Source organism: Aspergillus foveolatus (genome assembly GCF_047715535.1).
Source record: "Aspergillus foveolatus strain CBS 279.81 unplaced genomic scaffold BDW70scaffold_42, whole genome shotgun sequence".
NCBI classification, from domain to species: Eukaryota; Fungi; Ascomycota; class Eurotiomycetes; order Eurotiales; family Aspergillaceae; genus Aspergillus; species Aspergillus foveolatus.
The window spans coordinates 106,627-122,995 of record NW_027396106.1 but is presented as its reverse complement, the minus strand read 5'-3'; the positions used below and the strand labels follow the sequence as shown (position 1 = coordinate 122,995).

The window sequence follows — 16,369 nt, the reverse complement described above, 5'->3', positions numbered from 1 at the left end:
TAAGTACGTATGCCGTCAGTCAACTCAATCTGGCAGCTTCACTTTACTTAGCTTCTTCACCTCCCCTCTCTCACCTCCTTCCTTCCAACCACACCGATCCTAAAACGAACTATACCCTCACAATGTCCTTCTTCGGCCTCGGAAGACTTGTCTACGGTCCGCATCCCTTGTGTCGCTTTCCCCAAGTCGAGCTCCGGAACTGACTCTCTTCTCCGCAGTGATAATCCTCATAACCAACTCCATCGCAATCCTCTCTGAAGACCGTTTCCTTGCTCGCAGTACGCTCCATCCTATTCTACGAACGTAATCAGTTACAGCAGCTAATAATTATTCCTTCATTAGTCGGCTGGGGCCGACAAGCTGCCGACCCTGCCTTCGGCGCTACATACGACAGCACGAGCGTGAAAGCGAAGACGATTAATCTGATTGCTAGCATAAGAACTGTGATGCGGAGTACGTGCTTACTCTCCTCCCGACTTTATTTTCAGTCTCTGTCTTCCACATAATCGTTTCGTGGTTATGTGGGGAGGGGGGTTGCGCTGGTTGCATGGCCATACTAAAACGTGGAAAACAGTACCTCTAATCGTGATAAACACAATAATCATCGTCTACGAACTCATCCTCGGATGACCTGACCTCTCGCCAGCGACGTCTCTCGCCCTTTTTCTTCTCTACAATTGATTTGTATTTCCTCCACTCGCGCCGCGCAGAAACAGAAGGATAGACGGGACAAGAAACAATACAACGTATCGCATTGTTCCAGCTAGTCACTTACAGCCTACCTACCAACGCAACTTGTCACGTACCGAATCACTGCCGCCTAACCTTACTTCACCCGTTGCGCATTTGTGGAAAGGCTCTATTGCTGGTGAAGGAGAGAGTCAGCATCTGCTTAAACGGTAATACCATGCCTTATTGCCGGGGTCACAAGAGGAGCTTCTCAGGAGCTCCCGCTGAAGCCAGAAACTCCACAGGCTAAACTGATTTTGCAACGCGCGATGATTTGGTGGTATAATAAAGTACTCTATACTATCTGTTCTTAGCACATTATCCGGATGCATGATGATATGAACACGAAAATACCTATTCATTCTGTTCGGCTTAGGCCCAGCATGTAACGAGCCACTCATAGATTGGAGGAGAGGTCTAAGTAACTCCACATGATGCAGATGCCCTGGGTATGGGCATTCTCTCGCGCTATAATCCCAAACTGAGGAAGCGACTGAGGAAGCGATGACTAAGTGACGCAAACCGCCTTTTTATTCATCTAAAAAATGCTAAGATTACCCTACATGTCCCTCGACCCTGATACCCTAGCTAAGTAACTCCGTAGGTACCGGACTGTAGCGACAGCCTTTGCTGAAAAAGAATGAAGTCTTGTGGGCATATATTGTGTCACAAAAAGAACAGAAAGAACATTACATTCGCCCCAAACGCCGTATTCGCCGAGCTCTGTGACCCAGACACGGATATCACAAATAGATGGACCAAGCGCAGAGAATAGACGTAGATAAACAAAGATCTGCTAGATCTGCTAGATCGATATGCGAGTCAAATGCCGCAAGATGAATACATGCACCCATACCCAGGAGAAAACATGCAAATAACACATGAACCGGACAGTGTTCATACCAGACGTGCTGCGTATGGTCCAGCTGTGAAGGGAAGGGGATGGGGATGAGAAATGTGATGATACATAGAGGAATATATGTACGTTGGTGGAATGTATGTGCACAAGAGGTGGATACACCAGGAAGAAACGGCACAACTCATGATGATAGGATATTGAAGGACTTCTTTCTGAGGCTAAAGCTTCGCCACTTGCCATGACTCGACCGGTCGTGCTTTGAGTTTTTAATATGCTCCTGTTCTGTAGGAACTGCGAGGGTCTCAGCGCGGGGAGAACGTAAGAGATCGTCATTCAGTGGCTGTGATGCTGGTCGCGACAACGGCGCCGGCGGTGATGGTGACTTCGGATGCGTTTGCTCAGACTCATCTGGGACTTTGCTCAGAGTGTGATTTCCATTCGGAAGCGGCGGGATTCGTGACAGAGATGTACGGCTTTCTTTGGTGCTTAAGCGCTGGCTAAGACTTCTGAATCGTCCAAGACCACCGGCATTCTTCTTAGAGGTACCGTTCTCGGCGTGATTGCGTCGATCTTCATCTTCTTTTGTCACCTTGCTTGCCTCGAGAGCTGCCTTCAAGTCGTCGTCTTCGCGCCGTTGCCGATCTTTGAGTCTTGTCTCAATCTCTTTTCGGCGCTGCTTCTCTTTTTCTTTCTCGGCCGCCTTCCGCTCCTTCTCTTCTTTGAGCCGTTCTTTTTTAGACTGCAAATCGCTCTTTCGCGATGTTAGCGGAGCGGGTGGTGTCTCTGGGATTGGCGGTATAGGGGGTAGTGAAGTAAGAGGAGCAGGAGCAGGAGCAGGAGCGGGGGAGGGTAGACTTTCTGAGTCTGTGGTAGTATGTTCAAGATGCGTTGATAGTTGTGGTGCGGTTGGAGCTCGTTTTAAGCCCGTGAAACGGTCATGGTCCTCGTATGTTGGGACCTGAGAAGCGCTGTGGACGTGAGCAAGTGTTGCCGAGGAGGCAAACCCGTTCTGCTTCAATGTAGAAGCATTCACTTCAACAGGCGGCTCTGTGTTCTCCTGCTCTTGCTCCTTCATCACGGCCTCCATGGTTGTCTCCTGATAGAAAAGCACATACGCGCAGGCTAACCCTGGTTTGTCACCAAAGAAGTTGCGTACATAGTTCTTATCCACAGGCTCCACCATTTCATCATCGAAAAGCAGCCAACCTCTATCCTGGGTCTTGATGATCGAAACGTAGTGTCCATGGTAAGGTCCGCCGCCGATGTGTACGACAACCGCATATAACTCGTAAAGACGATCGGGATCCTCAGCGTCATCAGTCGTGTTGAACAGACGAAGATGGTACGGGTAGACAACTCTATGGAAGAGTTTCTGTAGTCGCTGCAGGTCTTCGGTATATTTGAAACGTTTCAAGTGCAAAGCCAGAATTCGGGGTAGACGCTTAATCTTCATCCTCTTCTCTGCCTCCTGTAGTCCGCCACAGTTGTCACAGTGAAACTTGTTCCTCTCACAGAGCATTTCCTCCGCCGAGAACTTCCTCAAACATGAGGTAACCGACGAATGCTGCTCCAGATCCACCGACAGATCTAGAAAGACTTCATCCCGTTGAGACGCTTTTTCGCAAGTGAGGCATTGTGTCTCAGAGGTAAGAAGACCCTCAAACAGTTCGTGGACCCACCGTGTGGTGTTTGGCGTTCTGGAACCTGAACTAGACGAAGGAATGACGGTATCTGAAACGTCACTCGCGGGCTGGGGGCTCTCTAATAGTTTTGCGGCGGCTTTCTCCACGTCCACAACTACCTCGTTGAGCAAAAGGTTGAGAAACTCGTGAGCATCCTGATGCATGGCTGTCCGGAACATCTCATTTTCGCGACGGAGCACCTCCAAGAAATGCTGCGGCCGGATTATCCCAATTCGTGACTGACTCCCCACAATGGACTCGAACATATCCTTCAGTGAAGAAAATAATGACTCTGGTATACCATAACTGACTGAGTTATCAGTAGTCTCGAGGAGAGGGAGCGTTTGCAGGGCCAACTTCTTCTTGTACTCCGGCGAATCCTTATCTTCTGGCTTCTGCTGCGGGTTCGGAGGCTGTCCAGGCCGTGGGGAGTTGGCGGCCTTCTGCTTTTCTGCCAGCGCTTCCGCTTCCAGGCGGGCATTTGGATCCTGATACCGAAGGGCTTTTGCGAGCGCTGCTTCTAAATCCTCGATCGGCGTCCGCTTGGGGTAGTTAAGAACGGCTTCTCGGAAGGGGACAGAATAGTAAAGACACTGTAATATCGAGTTGCAATAACTGTCACGTATCAGTAACCTGTATCGGGTTTCAGATTCTGAAGTAGCAGCCTACCAAGTGTTTCCGAACTGTTACATACGAAGTCAGCGGAGACTCAGCGGAGATTCGTGGGAGAAACCTTAATGCACACTTACGTTTTCCATTCCATAGAACTTGTCGCTGCCATCACTTCGTATCGGGCCCAGCTCGGTAAGCATTTTCTCTAACGGGGTCATCGGAAGTGGTTGGGGCTCCTTCTTTGGGGGCGGTGCCCCAACAGAAGGTGCGGCAGATCCCTAGCGGACAATCAGCATTGCTAAAGTAAAACGGCGACGGACCCGAATGCAAAGTATACGTAGCCCATATCGCACCCGCGGCTTATGGAAACCAGGCGCACAGGACTCGGCCGGCAACGGTGAACCAAGGGCGGGTTGAGGTAAAATCAGGGTAGACCTCGAGGGCAGCCAGGGCATAGAACATGCACTCACCACATCTTTTCGGAAACTTTTCAGAAACGACCCCATGATTATCACCAATTCCCTAGAGCCGTAATGACCGCCGTCATCTGGCGACGGCGCGGGGAAAAGAGCCGCTACCCAGTTCGCTAAACAACGCAAGTGCTGCCTAGATAATCCACGATCGATTCAAGTATGCGCCGGAGTCAGAACGGGCCAAAGCGGCGAAGAGTCGAGGAGGCGGCGCGATGAATTGGGCGACGCACAACGAAAAGGCGTTATGAAGGATGACAAAGAAAGATCTGGAGCAGTGGACGAATCTCACGGACCAGGCGAACAGAGACTGGGGAAGTGGGCGAGCGAACGGAAGAATATGGGGCGGAAACGTGAGGGCGGAATCTAAGGACGATAAGCCGATCGATCGAATGGCCGAGGAAGAGCGAGATTGGGTCTGAATAAGGTCCGTGGCCAGAGATAGGAGGATAGAAATGCGAGACGGCGGAGGAGAAGTGAAAGACTGAAGAAGAGGGTGAACGAGGCAGAACGAGAGTGATTGAGGAGAGGGAGAACGATGGGGCGAGGCCGCTGTACCTCCGGGCTCTCCAGGCCGGGTGGACTCCGTACAAACTGACAGTGACGGTGACGGTAATCTGAATGACGACGGTGGATGGGTCCGAGAGCGCTGAGAACGAGGGGAAGCAAGCTAATGATCACTGCTCTCTCACTGACTACTAGTGACTACATCTTCTGATTATTAGTCTGACTATTGAATGTCATTTTCCAAATTCTGACTGAGGTGGCCGTTTGCGCCCGCCCTTTGATCACTCTTATCGTATGGTAATTACGGCCACCCATATCCTTCTCCATCCCACCCACGAGACTGGACAGCCAACATGCGACGACGAGGTCGTCGTCGATGTCGATATAAGACGGAGGCGAATTCGCCTGCGAATTCGCCCGTCTGCAGGGTCAGCTTGCCCTCTTGACCTCTGCGGAGGTGGTGAGCCTGGATTTCGCCCCCAGGATCGATTGGGCCTTACGATGCTCACCTCAGCACGAGACTCGCATGGGACTCGCATGCACCAAACTTCCAGAAAGGTTTCGAGAATCGAGAGTTTGTCTACTCGGCTCCCTGTGCAACGTGCTTCTATTTAGTGCACTCCCCGGGCGGCTACGGGACTTCCAGATGCGCGATCGAAGCCCGCACCCCGCTGGCGACGGTGAGACGAGATGCTTACAATTGCCCCGTCGCACCTGTGCACGCATTCACACACATTCCAACATGCCACTTTGACCATAAGGTTAGACGAAGGAATCCAGCCAGAGCGGCGCACAGCGTTCAGGTACTCGTCCCGTACCACGGAGTGCTAATTCCACCAATTTCGACGCGGCAGGAGATCCTCCGGATAAATAGCAGCGGTTGCTATCATCCCACGCAAGCACGGTTACATTCAATATGTCCACTGGGCCTTTGATTCGTTGCCAGCCCATTGGCATGGCTTAGCCTCTCAGTTGTCCACGAGTCATTCTGTGCAACTGCAACGGCAGCGACCGTTCGAACTTCGAGTTGTTCGAGGGCGGCATCCCAGGTCACTATCAGACCTCGTCCGCCAGTCAGCACTGCGACAATACAAACTCCAGTCTGATTTGAGACTGCACCTCTCCAGGCGCGGTTAGCGATTACTTCAGCGTGTCAGACTGAGAGGAGATGGACGGATTTAGTGCGTGATTTAACAAAGTCTCCGACTGGGCGGCGCTCTTGGCGGGCGTTTTTAAATGTGGAGCAAGCAAGACAGCCACCGCGCTCTGCCACCCGGCAGTAACCACCGTGGACAAAGGACGGCTGTCATCTTGTCTCCAGTAAGCTTCCAGCCTCCATGGGGGAGGAGTCGTCTGTCTCATGATACCCCAGATATTCTGGCAGAGACGTCATACACCGAAGCGCGCGGGCCTGCCAGGTTGTATCGCACTAGGAAATCCGACGCCGAACCACGTGGAATTCCAGCATCGACATGAATGCGTCCTAGCCAATCAAACAATTAACTGCGATCCAGCGCCAATTGACCCCAACTTTGTGGCACTAGCGTCATTTGGCTTGTCACCGGGTTTGTCAGCTCTACGCGAGATCTGGCGGTGCGGTCGCCGTGCAACCGCAGGTCGTGGAATCAGCCTATTTGGACGCATGGGTCAAGCCTGAAGCTTGCACTTCGTAACCGTCTCAACCTGTCTCAATCAGGTCGAATATATTAGGTTTTATTAGGTTTTTATAGCGAGTCTCGAAGCCGGTTGAACTGTGAAATCTATCCCATACCTACCACTAGTGCAATACTGTATACTGTACAGCTAGACAAACAACCACGTCGCTTCATAGGGGTTTATGCCGAAAGAGAGTTCATTTGACTATAAAACTCAACTCGGAAGCAGAGTATGGGGTAAACAAATCGTAGGGTCTGATAGGTCGACAGTATCGACATCTTAATGCACCGACATGGAGAACCTCGCTCCACTGCGTCAATTATGTGCAACCAACCACCAACTATCCATCCTGCTTACTATGCATGGTGTCAGTGCAATCAGGTTTATCGACAACATTCTCAGGCTTGGTTGGAGATCTTCTAGAATTGATCAGATCAATCGCCTTATTGGAGGTTCAGGTACGGATCCAGACAAACCACAAGAACATCTGGCAGTCTTGCACTGGCCGTATGGGTCCACAGGTCGTTTAGGTATCAAGAGTCGTAAATCACGTAAATAAGCGTTTTTCAGTGTATATGCTGCGGGGTAGTTTGCCTATACATTTCATCCAAGCCGGTTTATCTCGGAATAATCGATTATCATCAACATCTTTCCGTCACTTGTTCGAGCTTCTACTGGGGTGATTCGGAGTGGTGAGATCATGCCGTAAGCGATTGGACTATTTAAACTTGACGTCTTGTACTTAGGTGAGAATCACCTCAATCTGCTAAAGCAATCAGCGAGATGTCTAGAGGAGCATACTGCTTGATGATAGGGGGAAAATATGGTTACATAGATGTCCTAGAAGTACAGTAAAGATCGCAACAGACGGCTGGCTACAGAAGCAAAACACCCTCACGAATCCGCGTTCCTCATCAGAAACCCCTTCAAAAAGGGTACTCGGTCAATAATCTCAAACCCCAGACTCCGCCCCCACGCAACAGGCCCCTGGCCGGGCACGTTATAAAGCTTGTGCAGGACATCGCAAGTGCCGCCGATCTTCGCGTTCGTGGCGTACCGCTCAGCCGTATATCTCTCGAGTGTGAGGATATCGCCTATATCCATCCCGTGCGTCACAGCGTACTCGATTGTTCTGGAGAGGGAGGCCACATCGCCCAGGCCGAGGTTTAGGCCCTGACCGGCAAGAGGGTGGATGACATGTGCAGCATCGCCGACTAGGGCTACGCGTGGTGAGATGTACGTTGACGCATGGCGGAAGCGTAGTGGGAATGAGGCGACGCTGCCTTCTTGCACGCCTGTGACCATTGGAGGGAGATGAGAGGGGGATGGAGTGTGCTGTAGGCGCCAGGTGAGTTCGTCCTCGTGCAGGCCTTCGTCGAGGTTTGTGACCGACGAGGATGAGGGGCGCTCAATGCGCATCATGTACCGTAGATCTGGCATGCCCAGGCGGAAAGCCGCGTTGACCATGGCAATGAAGGCGCCCGGCGATAGGGACTTGAGGTAAGCTGCGTTTTCGACCGTCGTGGACCAGACAAGGGTGGCGTTGTTGTTTGGGAGCGGGAGAAGGGCGATCGGGCCACCGAGGGCAGGCAGAAAGCGCTGGTATGCTGTCCGCGTGCCGATAGGGAACGGAGGAGGAATTTGGTCGGCGAGGGAGAGGGTTGCGACGATGCCGTGGCGCTGGTAGTCCCAGCCGTCTGTGGTGATGTCGGCGTACTGGCGGACGGGGCTGTTAATGCCGTCCGCTCCAACTAGGAGTCGAGCGGCGATCCGGGAAGCTGGTGCATTCGAGCTCTCTGACCCAGCCGGTGCGATAGAGAGAACCGGCCACGCCGAGAGATCCGCGCCATTGGGCCCATTCGCCGCGCCGTTCTCAATCGAGGAGACTGTGGATCGAGAGAACATGGAAAGATTTTCATCCCCAGACGCAGCAATCCGCGAGAGCAGCGCGTGCACGAGGTTGGCGTTCTCCGTCATCGTCGCAACGGTGCGGAGGTCCTCAAACGGCGAGGTTTCCATGGACCAGTCGAACGAGATTTTGGACCCCGTCTCTCCATCCCACACTTCCATAGCCTGGTAAGGCTGCGTCCGTGAGACATCCAAGTGATCCCAAGCACCAATCTTCTGTAGAAATGACACCGACGAGGGCGTGAGGCTGCTGACGCGGTTGGAAAACTGGTGCGGATCGAGCTTCCACGAGCGGGCTTTGTCTAGGTCCTGCGATTCCACGAGTGCGACCTTCAACTTCGACGTCGCCGGGGATGCGCCTGTCCGTCTTATTAGTATACCCTGAGCCCATTTTGTAGTAAAAATGCCAGACGATCGAGCAATGACATACGGAGAGCAGCCAGCAGCGCCAGACCGGCAGGACCACCTCCAACACAGACTACATCGTATATATCCGTCACCGGCGCATGTTCCGAGCCGAATCTCCGCCGATTCAAGACACGCGCGGATCGGCACGAAGGGCAGACGTACGGCCGCAGGGCAGAAGCAGATAATGGCCGCATAATGAGTGGATGGTTGAAGTCAATTCCGCCCAAGATTCCCGGATACAGTATTTCATGCTCGGTCGATCATGAGATCACTGCAAACAGGACAAACACAACGCTCAACGCTCAAACCTCCTTCCTACACGCTGTACTACTCGTGTCCCAACCGACCTCTATGGATCGCTATTCTTAGCATCCGGGCTACCATCAGCCTGCTCAAGAGCGCTGCCTAGGCCCCGGTACCCGCGGCGTTGCTCTTACAAAGGCTATCTTTCCCTTGGGAGTTCGGACGCTCACAGGATGCGTGCATCCGGGATCTGCTTATCCATCGCCTCAAACAGACCTCTGCAGCTCCAGCTGCAAAAAACGAGTCGTCGGTGCTCTATTCAAACCACCCTACTTAGATATGCTCCGATATTCGCCGTTACTAGTTCCGTAACCTGGCCACCAGCCCCAGTTACACTACATAGAGGTAGGTACATATTTGCCAGAACTGCCCAGGAAACAAGCGATAATAAAGCACACCCTAATTATAGATCATCCTCCTGCATGATGCATATGTATTTCCACAGGGCAGGGCTATTCAGGCACTAGAATGAGTGCATGCAGCTCACTGCCACCGCCGGTGAGACGCGAAAGACGCTGCGCCACGCTCCCATCAATCAGTCATTCGCTTGCGGAACTCAGAGTTCCATCTTTGCTGCGCTGTGATCTTCCTTATGAATTGCTGCGTGGGATACTAAGTACTTGTGTACGTACCAGATAAGCAATCCAGCTGAGCTGCAATTGCCTTGTGAGTGGCAAATCCTTGGCCACATCATCTATCCAGATTCAGATAATGGCGTACTTGCAAGTAGACTTAATAGGTGTCTGGGCCCTGTAGGTGCTGCTGTTCCGATTACTATATCACCCACACTGCAACCGGTGGTTTGGTGTCGTGGCCTGGACCCTCAGGGCCTGGGTACCTCTTACCTATAGTTACCTACACTGCCTACATGATCTTCGTCTGATATCTATAACCCCCCGTTACCCACCCACGAACCATTCCTCCTCCGCATCCTTACGATCCTACCAGGCACAGGCAGGCAAGGCAGGCAAGGCAGGCAAGGTAGGCAACAACCATGACAGACACCAAGACCTCAGATCCTGGAGATCGCTCTGTTTCAGCATTAGCTTCAGCCTCAACCTCGGCCTCCAACCCAGCAGACTCCACCACTACCTCTGCCCAAACAAAGAAACAAACGCAGTCCAACTCCCAATCCTCTTCGCTCTACCCCGGTCTCGGCGCTAACTTTGCCCATGACCCTAAGGCGCCATTCTCCGTCAATTACGACCAGGAGGTCTATTTCCAGTTTATGGCTGGGGAAGAAGGTGCTGACACGGGATCGCCTGATGCAAACAAAAATAAGAATAAGAATAAGACGCTCAACCAGATCTATCGGGAGGTGTGTATTATTTTCTTCTCATTAAATGATCTCTTCAGTCTTTCCTATCCCGCAAAGACGGGCTTTGCGGGTCAAGCGGTATATGCTTACCAGACATAAAAGGAATGGGTGCGTCGTGCATTAAATCCCGCGATTTCAGACCCAAGAGGTGACCCGAGTCCGATTGATTTTGAGTGCGCGGAGAGTCAGAGGATTAGGGAGAGGTTTTGATCGTTTAGGGTTGCAGGAACTGGGGTAGACGAAGGCTTTCTTGTAGGACAAAAGGCTAGAGCCACTACCTTCCACTCGAGAATATACCTTTGGATGATAGCTATATCCACAACTTCTTTTTCGGATGGCGCGAGAGCTTGAACAAAGCAGGAAGGCCGGGGCCCAGGTGTAAAATCATGGGAACGTGTCAGGGGTGTCAAGAACTGGCTTGGGGCGTTCGCCAACGTATTGTAAGGTAGACTCCAGGTGGGAGAGATATCTAGGTCTAAGGTCAAGGGAATTTGATATAGAATTCCAAGGTGGATGAAGGTACGCCCTTTGAGTAGCAGATGGTATGAGACGAATAGCATATACTCCGTACTACTAATTATAGCCTTGAGGAGGACAAGGGATCAGACAATGTAGGTTATACGTTCGGGTGAGCGTCCCCCGTACTCTGTTCCTCCTCCATCTCAGCCACAAATCGTTCCCAAGTATTTAGTACACCCTGATAAAACTCAATGTGTTGTTCTGCGAGCGCGCCCAAGGAGTCTCGGAATTCGATTGCTTTGATTCTTTCAAAGTCGGCCACTTCCCGGACGACCTCTTCGTCAAACATCTCCGAGGTGGTCTTGGCTGATTCGACTTCTCGCGTGAGCTCGTCGATCCGTAGCTCAAGTTTACGCATGCGCTCCCGGCGCGATTGCTCGTGATCCACTCCGCGCATATCTTCCATCTTCGATCGGATGAAAGATGCTGGGGATGAAGTCAGCGGGTTGGAGGCATAGTATGAGGATGGATTCGCGGCGAGGGAGTCCCGCTCCGCCACCGCTTTGTTGCGGTAGTCGACCAGCGCTTCGAAGTCGAGCTGCTTTTGCTCGCGGGTCTTTAGAAGTGACTTGACGGATAATATATAGGCTTCCATGTCGCGAAGCGAACCCAGGTAGTTCTGATCCGTGTGATCCTTGAGGTTCTTGATTCCCCGCGCGGTTTCTTCAACAGAGGCAGCAAACACCTGGAGCGGCACTTCGACTTCTGGCTCCAGCGGGACAAGCTTGCGAAACTGCGTCGCCAGATCGTTGTAGTCCGTCTCCAAGTCAGCTTCCCGCCGCGCAACTCGGGCCACAATCTTCTCGACATGAGTCAGATCCTCATCCAGTTTGTCCGCCTTCTCCCGCACCTCAATAAACCGGCGATCTGGTTTATGAACCTTTGTGAATGCATTGACGAATGTGTCAGTGAAGTTATCGAATATCCCCGTTCCACCGCCATCCGATCCACTTGTCGAAGCCCGCGACCCACGTAGCCTCATGTGCGCATTCCAGTCAGACGATTCCAAGAAGATAGCTAGCAAAGGTGCTCTGCGCAGAACCGGATGCAGCGTTAAGCGTTTCAAGAAGCGATGCAGAGACCATGCCCTCCGCGTGGTAAACTCTGTTCCAAACCGGTCCCCTCGCACATATTCCATCTTATGTTTATCCGGCAGCGGCGGCACCGCGCAGGCAGGGTATTCTCGGTATAATGTCTTATAGAGGAAAACAAAGTCGGTGAATCGCCTCCGCACGGCGAAGTCAGCTTTCTGAAAGGATTTGAAATCGGTCTGATGGTTCCAGTTAACGCCTGAAATTGATTCTTCGCTAGGCAGCGGCATAGCTTGACTAAGTCACTCCATGTGCACTTACATGTGTCGTAACCAGGTACGATATGTAGGCATCCTTTGTACCATCATTCTCCTTTATTGGAGTGTCTACCCGACATTCTAATACTCCATCTCCGATACCTGCGAGATCCAAGGCGTCGGCATGTGGTCCCGCCTGGGGAATCTCACTCGCCGAGCTCATCCTCCGCTTGCCATTGGGGTCGCGACGGGTTTCGGGTGATTCTGCGGCATCTGTTCCAGAAGTTGTAGGTCGAGAGATATCGCTGTCTGGGCCATGGCGCCACGAGACGCTATCAAAGTCGTCATGATCCATGGGGAAGGAGAGCTTCTAGACTCTCGATAAGAGTCGAATAAAGAAGCCGAGAAGCTACAAAAAAAGGTAACGAAGAAATGAAAATGAAAGTTCAGTATTGGGTAGCGAGGATTATTGATTGAAAAATAAAGAGCAGACTCAGGCTGATCGGTCGGATTCGTCGATGTCGTGGGGAGTTGCGGAGGTGAAGTTGATCAATCGGGATGGCTGTGCACAGCGTCATCGCCAAGGCTTACACTGAAGCACCCACCACAAAGTCAACCCAAGCAACAATATAACAGTTTTCGAACTCAGGTACCTGTTAGGTTCAAATGTGGGCTTTGTGGCTCGAATGCTCGCTGTTCGTGCTCAGTATGTACAATTGTTCATTTACTTTGAGATGGAGAATCCTGATCTGAGCAAAGCAGTAATCCAAGAATCGCGATTAGGGACAGAAAAGGCGGGAAAATATCGTAGGTACAGGAGGAACGGGATATATGAATAAAATATAAGAATACAATCACGACATTTCTAGTCGTTTCTCCGGGTATCATCTGCGCTTGTCCTCAGCTCAGCACCTGTCGTCTGGTCTCGGTACGGCTCATCATCATCCTCATCACTAAATAGGGGCTCCTCTTCGCTTTCTCCAGCGAAGGCGTTGTAGAGTTCACCACCACGGCGACGGGACGACCCATTCATGGCCTTTGCCTCATCCTCATCCTCGATCATTTCAAAGTCGTAATTGTCACGGTCGTTGCGAAGACGTCTACGTCGCTGGACGTGGAAGTAAATACCAAGCCCAATGCAGAAGACGATGATCGAACTAATCGCAGCGTAGATCCAGACCTGCGTGTGCTTGGAGGCACCAAAGGTTGGGAAGAAAGAGGGAAGGAAGCTGTCCGAGGCCGGGGTTGGGGTGGGCGTAGGGGTTTCAGTTTCGAAAGCAGGGTTTGTCGAAGTAGGCTTGACCTTCACAGGGCGATCAACGGTATGTGAGGGTTCAACTGGAGCTTCGGTGGCGGTGGGTGCTGGCTGAACGCTAGTGGTAACAACAATAGCATCCTCAATGCTATGATCATCGTCATGTTCGTCCGGAAGAGGGTGCAACTTTTGCTTGGATCCATCGACGGCCATACCCCAGAGATTGAGTCGCCAATCGATGAATTCTCCGACGTTGTCATTGACAGTGGAATCTTTAACAATAACAGTCCATGTGCCAACGCCAGATTCGCCCCTGGTTATGAGTTATTAAGTGTCAGGTGGCTGCGTGTGAGAAGGTACATACCAGTGAGCAACTGTCATAAACGTCCAGTCAATGTATCCGACCTCTGCGTTATCATTCTTTCTTGGTGTGCTGAGGTGGCTGACTATGCCTTCAGGGCTACGCAATTCCACGCTCAAATCACCACGGCGTGTATGGTTCACGTTCATGGTCACGGTGACGTGCTCGAGTTTCTCGAGATTCGCGTCCTTCATCATCTGCTCGGTCACTTCCCAGGACGCAGCGACACCCTTGTCGCCCTGCGGAACCTCATGCTGAACTCTCAACCACGGCGAGTGATACCACGCTTGCGGTTTAACCAGCTCCCAGGTCTTGGCTTTTTGCACGAGACTATATACATCGATTTTGCCATATCCCCAATCGTGGCTGAATTTCCTTCCGGACTTAGTGACTTGCCAGCTTCCATCATCTTCGTGGACTGGAACTGCGGTCTCGAGTATAATGTACTGGGCGTCGCGCCACGTGAGTTCGGGGCGAACACTCAAAGCAAGAGATATGGCGCCTACAACCAACGGGCCAGCGGCAGATGTACCCCCATGGACGGAGTAGCACCGGTCCGTACCAACATCAGTGGTGGAGATTGCATCCGAAATTCCACTACTGTAAGCAACCACAAGCTGGGCGGAGCAGGACTCTGAATAATGGGGATGCTGTCCCTCTCGGTCAATCGCTCCCACTGTGATGCTGTAAATGCTATTGGTATAGCCGTCAAAGTTGCAGTTATCTCCAGAAGCTGCACCATTGCCGGCTGCAAAGACAAAAATCGAACCTTTTCCATCACGACCCTTCTGGACACCATTGACAATTGCCCGACTGACGAGGATACCGGGAGCATCCATCGTAGCACCGTCGTCAGGAGGACCCCAAGAGCACGAGTAAATATCGTTTTCCTGATAAGCATAATTGATGGCGCTAGCCTCATCGGTATCGTCAATAGGTCCGGACAAGATTCGGATTCCAGCAATCCGACTGTCATACGCAACACCCACGCCACAGACATCGTTTCTCGCGGCAGCAACTTCTCCCGCACATCTGGTGCCGTGCCGATCATCGCGAAGTCGTGGCCTAGGCTCCGCGGTGTGGTCGTTGAAGTCCCACGAGCCCTCAGGGAAGTAGTTTGGGCTCAAGTCGTTGCTGTACATATCCAAGCCATCATCCACAATCGCAGCTGTTGCGCCTTTCCCGGTGATGCCTTCTAGCCAGACGCCAGTAACATTCAGGTCATGGCCAACTTGTACGGTATTGAACAGGTGCCACTGTTTCGTAAAGATGGGATCCGCGATACCGAGCGTCGAAACCAGCTTGCTCCGGGCTTGCACGGCTTCCACGTCCTCCTTCTCCTCTCCGTCGCTGCTGGGATCTCTCGCGAGCTTCTCAGGCGGAGGCGTTCGTTTCACCAGCCGTTGCTTCGGAGCCAATTTCTGGGACCACAGAATGCCGGCGAGGTCTTGGTCTCTCTTGTCGAGAGCGCCGAGATCACCATCACGCCGTCGCAGCTTTCTCTTGATTTGCAAATCTTCCAGAAGCGCGTCGAGATCGGCACCGTTCTCCCTAGGTAAGGAGAACGTATGATGACCGTCAAGTTCTCCTACCTGGCCTTCGTGGCGAGCACCTAATCGTGCGGCGACATCCGACGGGGACGTCGAGGCGTCAAGGTGGAGGGCGAAATAGTCACGAGTCTCGTAGGAACGGCGAGGATGAAGAGACGCGGTCGCAGCACAGAAGAGGCCCAAGGCCGCTGCTGCACCTTGGAGACGCATTATGGAAGGCGAGGACGGAAGGAGAAAACGAAACTTCTCAAACGGATGAGATAAGGACAGCTAACAGCCTGACATCGGAGGACGGCGCAAGCAGAGACTGGAGAGCAATGATGACAATACGCCACAAGGTTTGATTGAGGATAGAAACAACCGTCTATTCAACCGCAGATATAAATGAGAGTGGAAAAAATAAAGCAAAAGGGAAAAAAAAGTCCCCTAATCAGAGGAGTCGTGAACGATTTGTGTTGAATCAGCGGAGCCTAGAGGTGTTCTCTAGGCTGAGACCCCGATCTCTGGCTTTATTATTAGTGTATTACCGCTCCGTACTGATCGCCTCCTGAACCATGAGTTCCTGAATTGTAAGGCTGCGATGCCAAGCTGAGGCGGGGACGGACCGCAGAGTTATGCCCGCCAGCAATGAGCACAAACATAAGACATTTGTGCAAAATGTTCCGTTCGCCTCGATTATTGTGTAATTTTAGATGGGAGACTCACTATTATAATGCTACCATCTGATTGTCTCCATTCTCGAAAGCCGCTTCATCCAGAACCTCCTGGCTAAGAAGTATGCGCTATTACAAGGGTAGATCGTTACAGGTAGAGTATGGCTCTACTACACAGTTCCTGACAATACGCCCTGCGGGAATCCACAAACCCACGTTGTTCCTTTGCGACGCAATATGAGCTTTGCTTTTTTACATTGGACATAAGTCAGATCAAGTGGAAATCGGACT

At 51.9% G+C, this 16,369-nt stretch overlaps 6 protein-coding genes across 6 annotated transcripts; 2 read left to right on the top strand and 4 right to left on the bottom strand.

Annotated features, from left to right (window-relative positions):
• Nucleotides 1–64: 64 nt before the first annotated feature.
• BDW70DRAFT_140361 (YOS1 family protein) lies at nucleotides 65–1,055 on the top strand. The gene is made up of 4 exons (XM_073737592.1): nucleotides 65–156; nucleotides 219–278; nucleotides 343–453; nucleotides 575–1,055. Exons 1-4 carry the CDS (start codon nucleotides 123–125, stop codon nucleotides 628–630), a joined length of 261 nt encoding a protein of 86 aa, XP_073593961.1. The 5' UTR covers nucleotides 65–122; the 3' UTR covers nucleotides 631–1,055.
• A 179-nt stretch (nucleotides 1,056–1,234) lies between these two features.
• On the bottom strand, nucleotides 1,235–4,856 carry creB (ubiquitin C-terminal hydrolase CreB). The gene is made up of 4 exons (XM_073745055.1): nucleotides 4,353–4,856; nucleotides 4,020–4,160; nucleotides 3,940–3,953; nucleotides 1,235–3,885 (listed from the first exon to the last, which is right to left on the bottom strand). Exons 1-4 carry the CDS (start codon nucleotides 4,386–4,388, stop codon nucleotides 1,770–1,772), a joined length of 2,307 nt encoding a protein of 768 aa, XP_073593960.1. The 5' UTR covers nucleotides 4,389–4,856; the 3' UTR covers nucleotides 1,235–1,769.
• Nucleotides 4,857–7,235: 2,379 nt separating this feature from the next.
• BDW70DRAFT_86654 (putative ubiquinone biosynthesis monooxgenase (Coq6)) lies at nucleotides 7,236–9,166 on the bottom strand. Its single transcript, XM_073745056.1, has 2 exons — nucleotides 8,854–9,166; nucleotides 7,236–8,782 (listed from the first exon to the last, which is right to left on the bottom strand). Exons 1-2 carry the CDS (start codon nucleotides 9,023–9,025, stop codon nucleotides 7,410–7,412), a joined length of 1,545 nt encoding a protein of 514 aa, XP_073593959.1. The 5' UTR covers nucleotides 9,026–9,166; the 3' UTR covers nucleotides 7,236–7,409.
• Nucleotides 9,167–10,128: 962 nt separating this feature from the next.
• Nucleotides 10,129–10,551, top strand: BDW70DRAFT_161932 (uncharacterized protein; the record flags this gene model as incomplete). Its single annotated transcript, XM_073741058.1, has 1 exon — nucleotides 10,129–10,551. The coding sequence occupies one exon, from the start codon at nucleotides 10,129–10,131 to the stop codon at nucleotides 10,549–10,551; it is 423 nt and encodes a 140-aa protein (XP_073593958.1).
• A 258-nt stretch (nucleotides 10,552–10,809) lies between these two features.
• Nucleotides 10,810–12,768, bottom strand: BDW70DRAFT_86571 (sorting nexin-4). The gene is made up of 2 exons (XM_073745054.1): nucleotides 12,324–12,768; nucleotides 10,810–12,241 (listed from the first exon to the last, which is right to left on the bottom strand). The coding sequence occupies exons 1-2, from the start codon at nucleotides 12,612–12,614 to the stop codon at nucleotides 11,069–11,071; spliced, it is 1,464 nt and encodes a 487-aa protein (XP_073593957.1). The 5' UTR covers nucleotides 12,615–12,768; the 3' UTR covers nucleotides 10,810–11,068.
• A 1-nt stretch (nucleotide 12,769) lies between these two features.
• On the bottom strand, nucleotides 12,770–15,714 carry kexB (kexin kexB). The gene is made up of 2 exons (XM_073745053.1): nucleotides 13,879–15,714; nucleotides 12,770–13,827 (listed from the first exon to the last, which is right to left on the bottom strand). The coding sequence occupies exons 1-2, from the start codon at nucleotides 15,633–15,635 to the stop codon at nucleotides 13,125–13,127; spliced, it is 2,460 nt and encodes an 819-aa protein (XP_073593956.1). The 5' UTR covers nucleotides 15,636–15,714; the 3' UTR covers nucleotides 12,770–13,124.
• Between the last annotated feature and the right edge of the window lie 655 nt (nucleotides 15,715–16,369).

What these genes read in the sequence shown, in the direction of transcription:
- BDW70DRAFT_140361 (XM_073737592.1), top strand. Translation starts at nt 123, where the DNA reads ATGTCCTTCTTCGGCCTCGGAAGACTTGTCTACG. An exon ending in CCTCGGAAGACTTGTCTACG is followed by an intron (nt 157 to 218) that starts GTCCGCATCCCT and finishes TCTTCTCCGCAG; the next exon opens with TGATAATCCTCATAACCAAC. An exon ending in CATAAGAACTGTGATGCGGA is followed by an intron (nt 454 to 574) that starts GTACGTGCTTAC and finishes CGTGGAAAACAG; the next exon opens with TACCTCTAATCGTGATAAAC.
- creB (XM_073745055.1), bottom strand. Translation starts at nt 4,388, where the DNA reads ATGGGGTCGTTTCTGAAAAGTTTCCGAAAAGATGTG. An exon ending in AAAGTTTCCGAAAAGATGTG is followed by an intron (nt 4,161 to 4,352) that starts GTGAGTGCATGT and finishes ATTGTCCGCTAG; the next exon opens with GGATCTGCCGCACCTTCTGT.
- BDW70DRAFT_86654 (XM_073745056.1), bottom strand. Translation starts at nt 9,025, where the DNA reads ATGCGGCCATTATCTGCTTCTGCCCTGCGGCCGTACGTCTGCCCTTCG. An exon ending in GGCGCTGCTGGCTGCTCTCC is followed by an intron (nt 8,783 to 8,853) that starts GTATGTCATTGC and finishes TAAGACGGACAG; the next exon opens with GCGCATCCCCGGCGACGTCG.
- BDW70DRAFT_86571 (XM_073745054.1), bottom strand. Translation starts at nt 12,614, where the DNA reads ATGGATCATGACGACTTTGATAGCGTCTCGTGGCGCCATGGCCCAGAC. An exon ending in CGTACCTGGTTACGACACAT is followed by an intron (nt 12,242 to 12,323) that starts GTAAGTGCACAT and finishes TGGAACCATCAG; the next exon opens with ACCGATTTCAAATCCTTTCA.
- kexB (XM_073745053.1), bottom strand. Translation starts at nt 15,635, where the DNA reads ATGCGTCTCCAAGGTGCAGCAGCGGCCTTGGGCCTCTTCTGTGCTGCG. An exon ending in TTTATGACAGTTGCTCACTG is followed by an intron (nt 13,828 to 13,878) that starts GTATGTACCTTC and finishes ACTCATAACCAG; the next exon opens with GGGCGAATCTGGCGTTGGCA.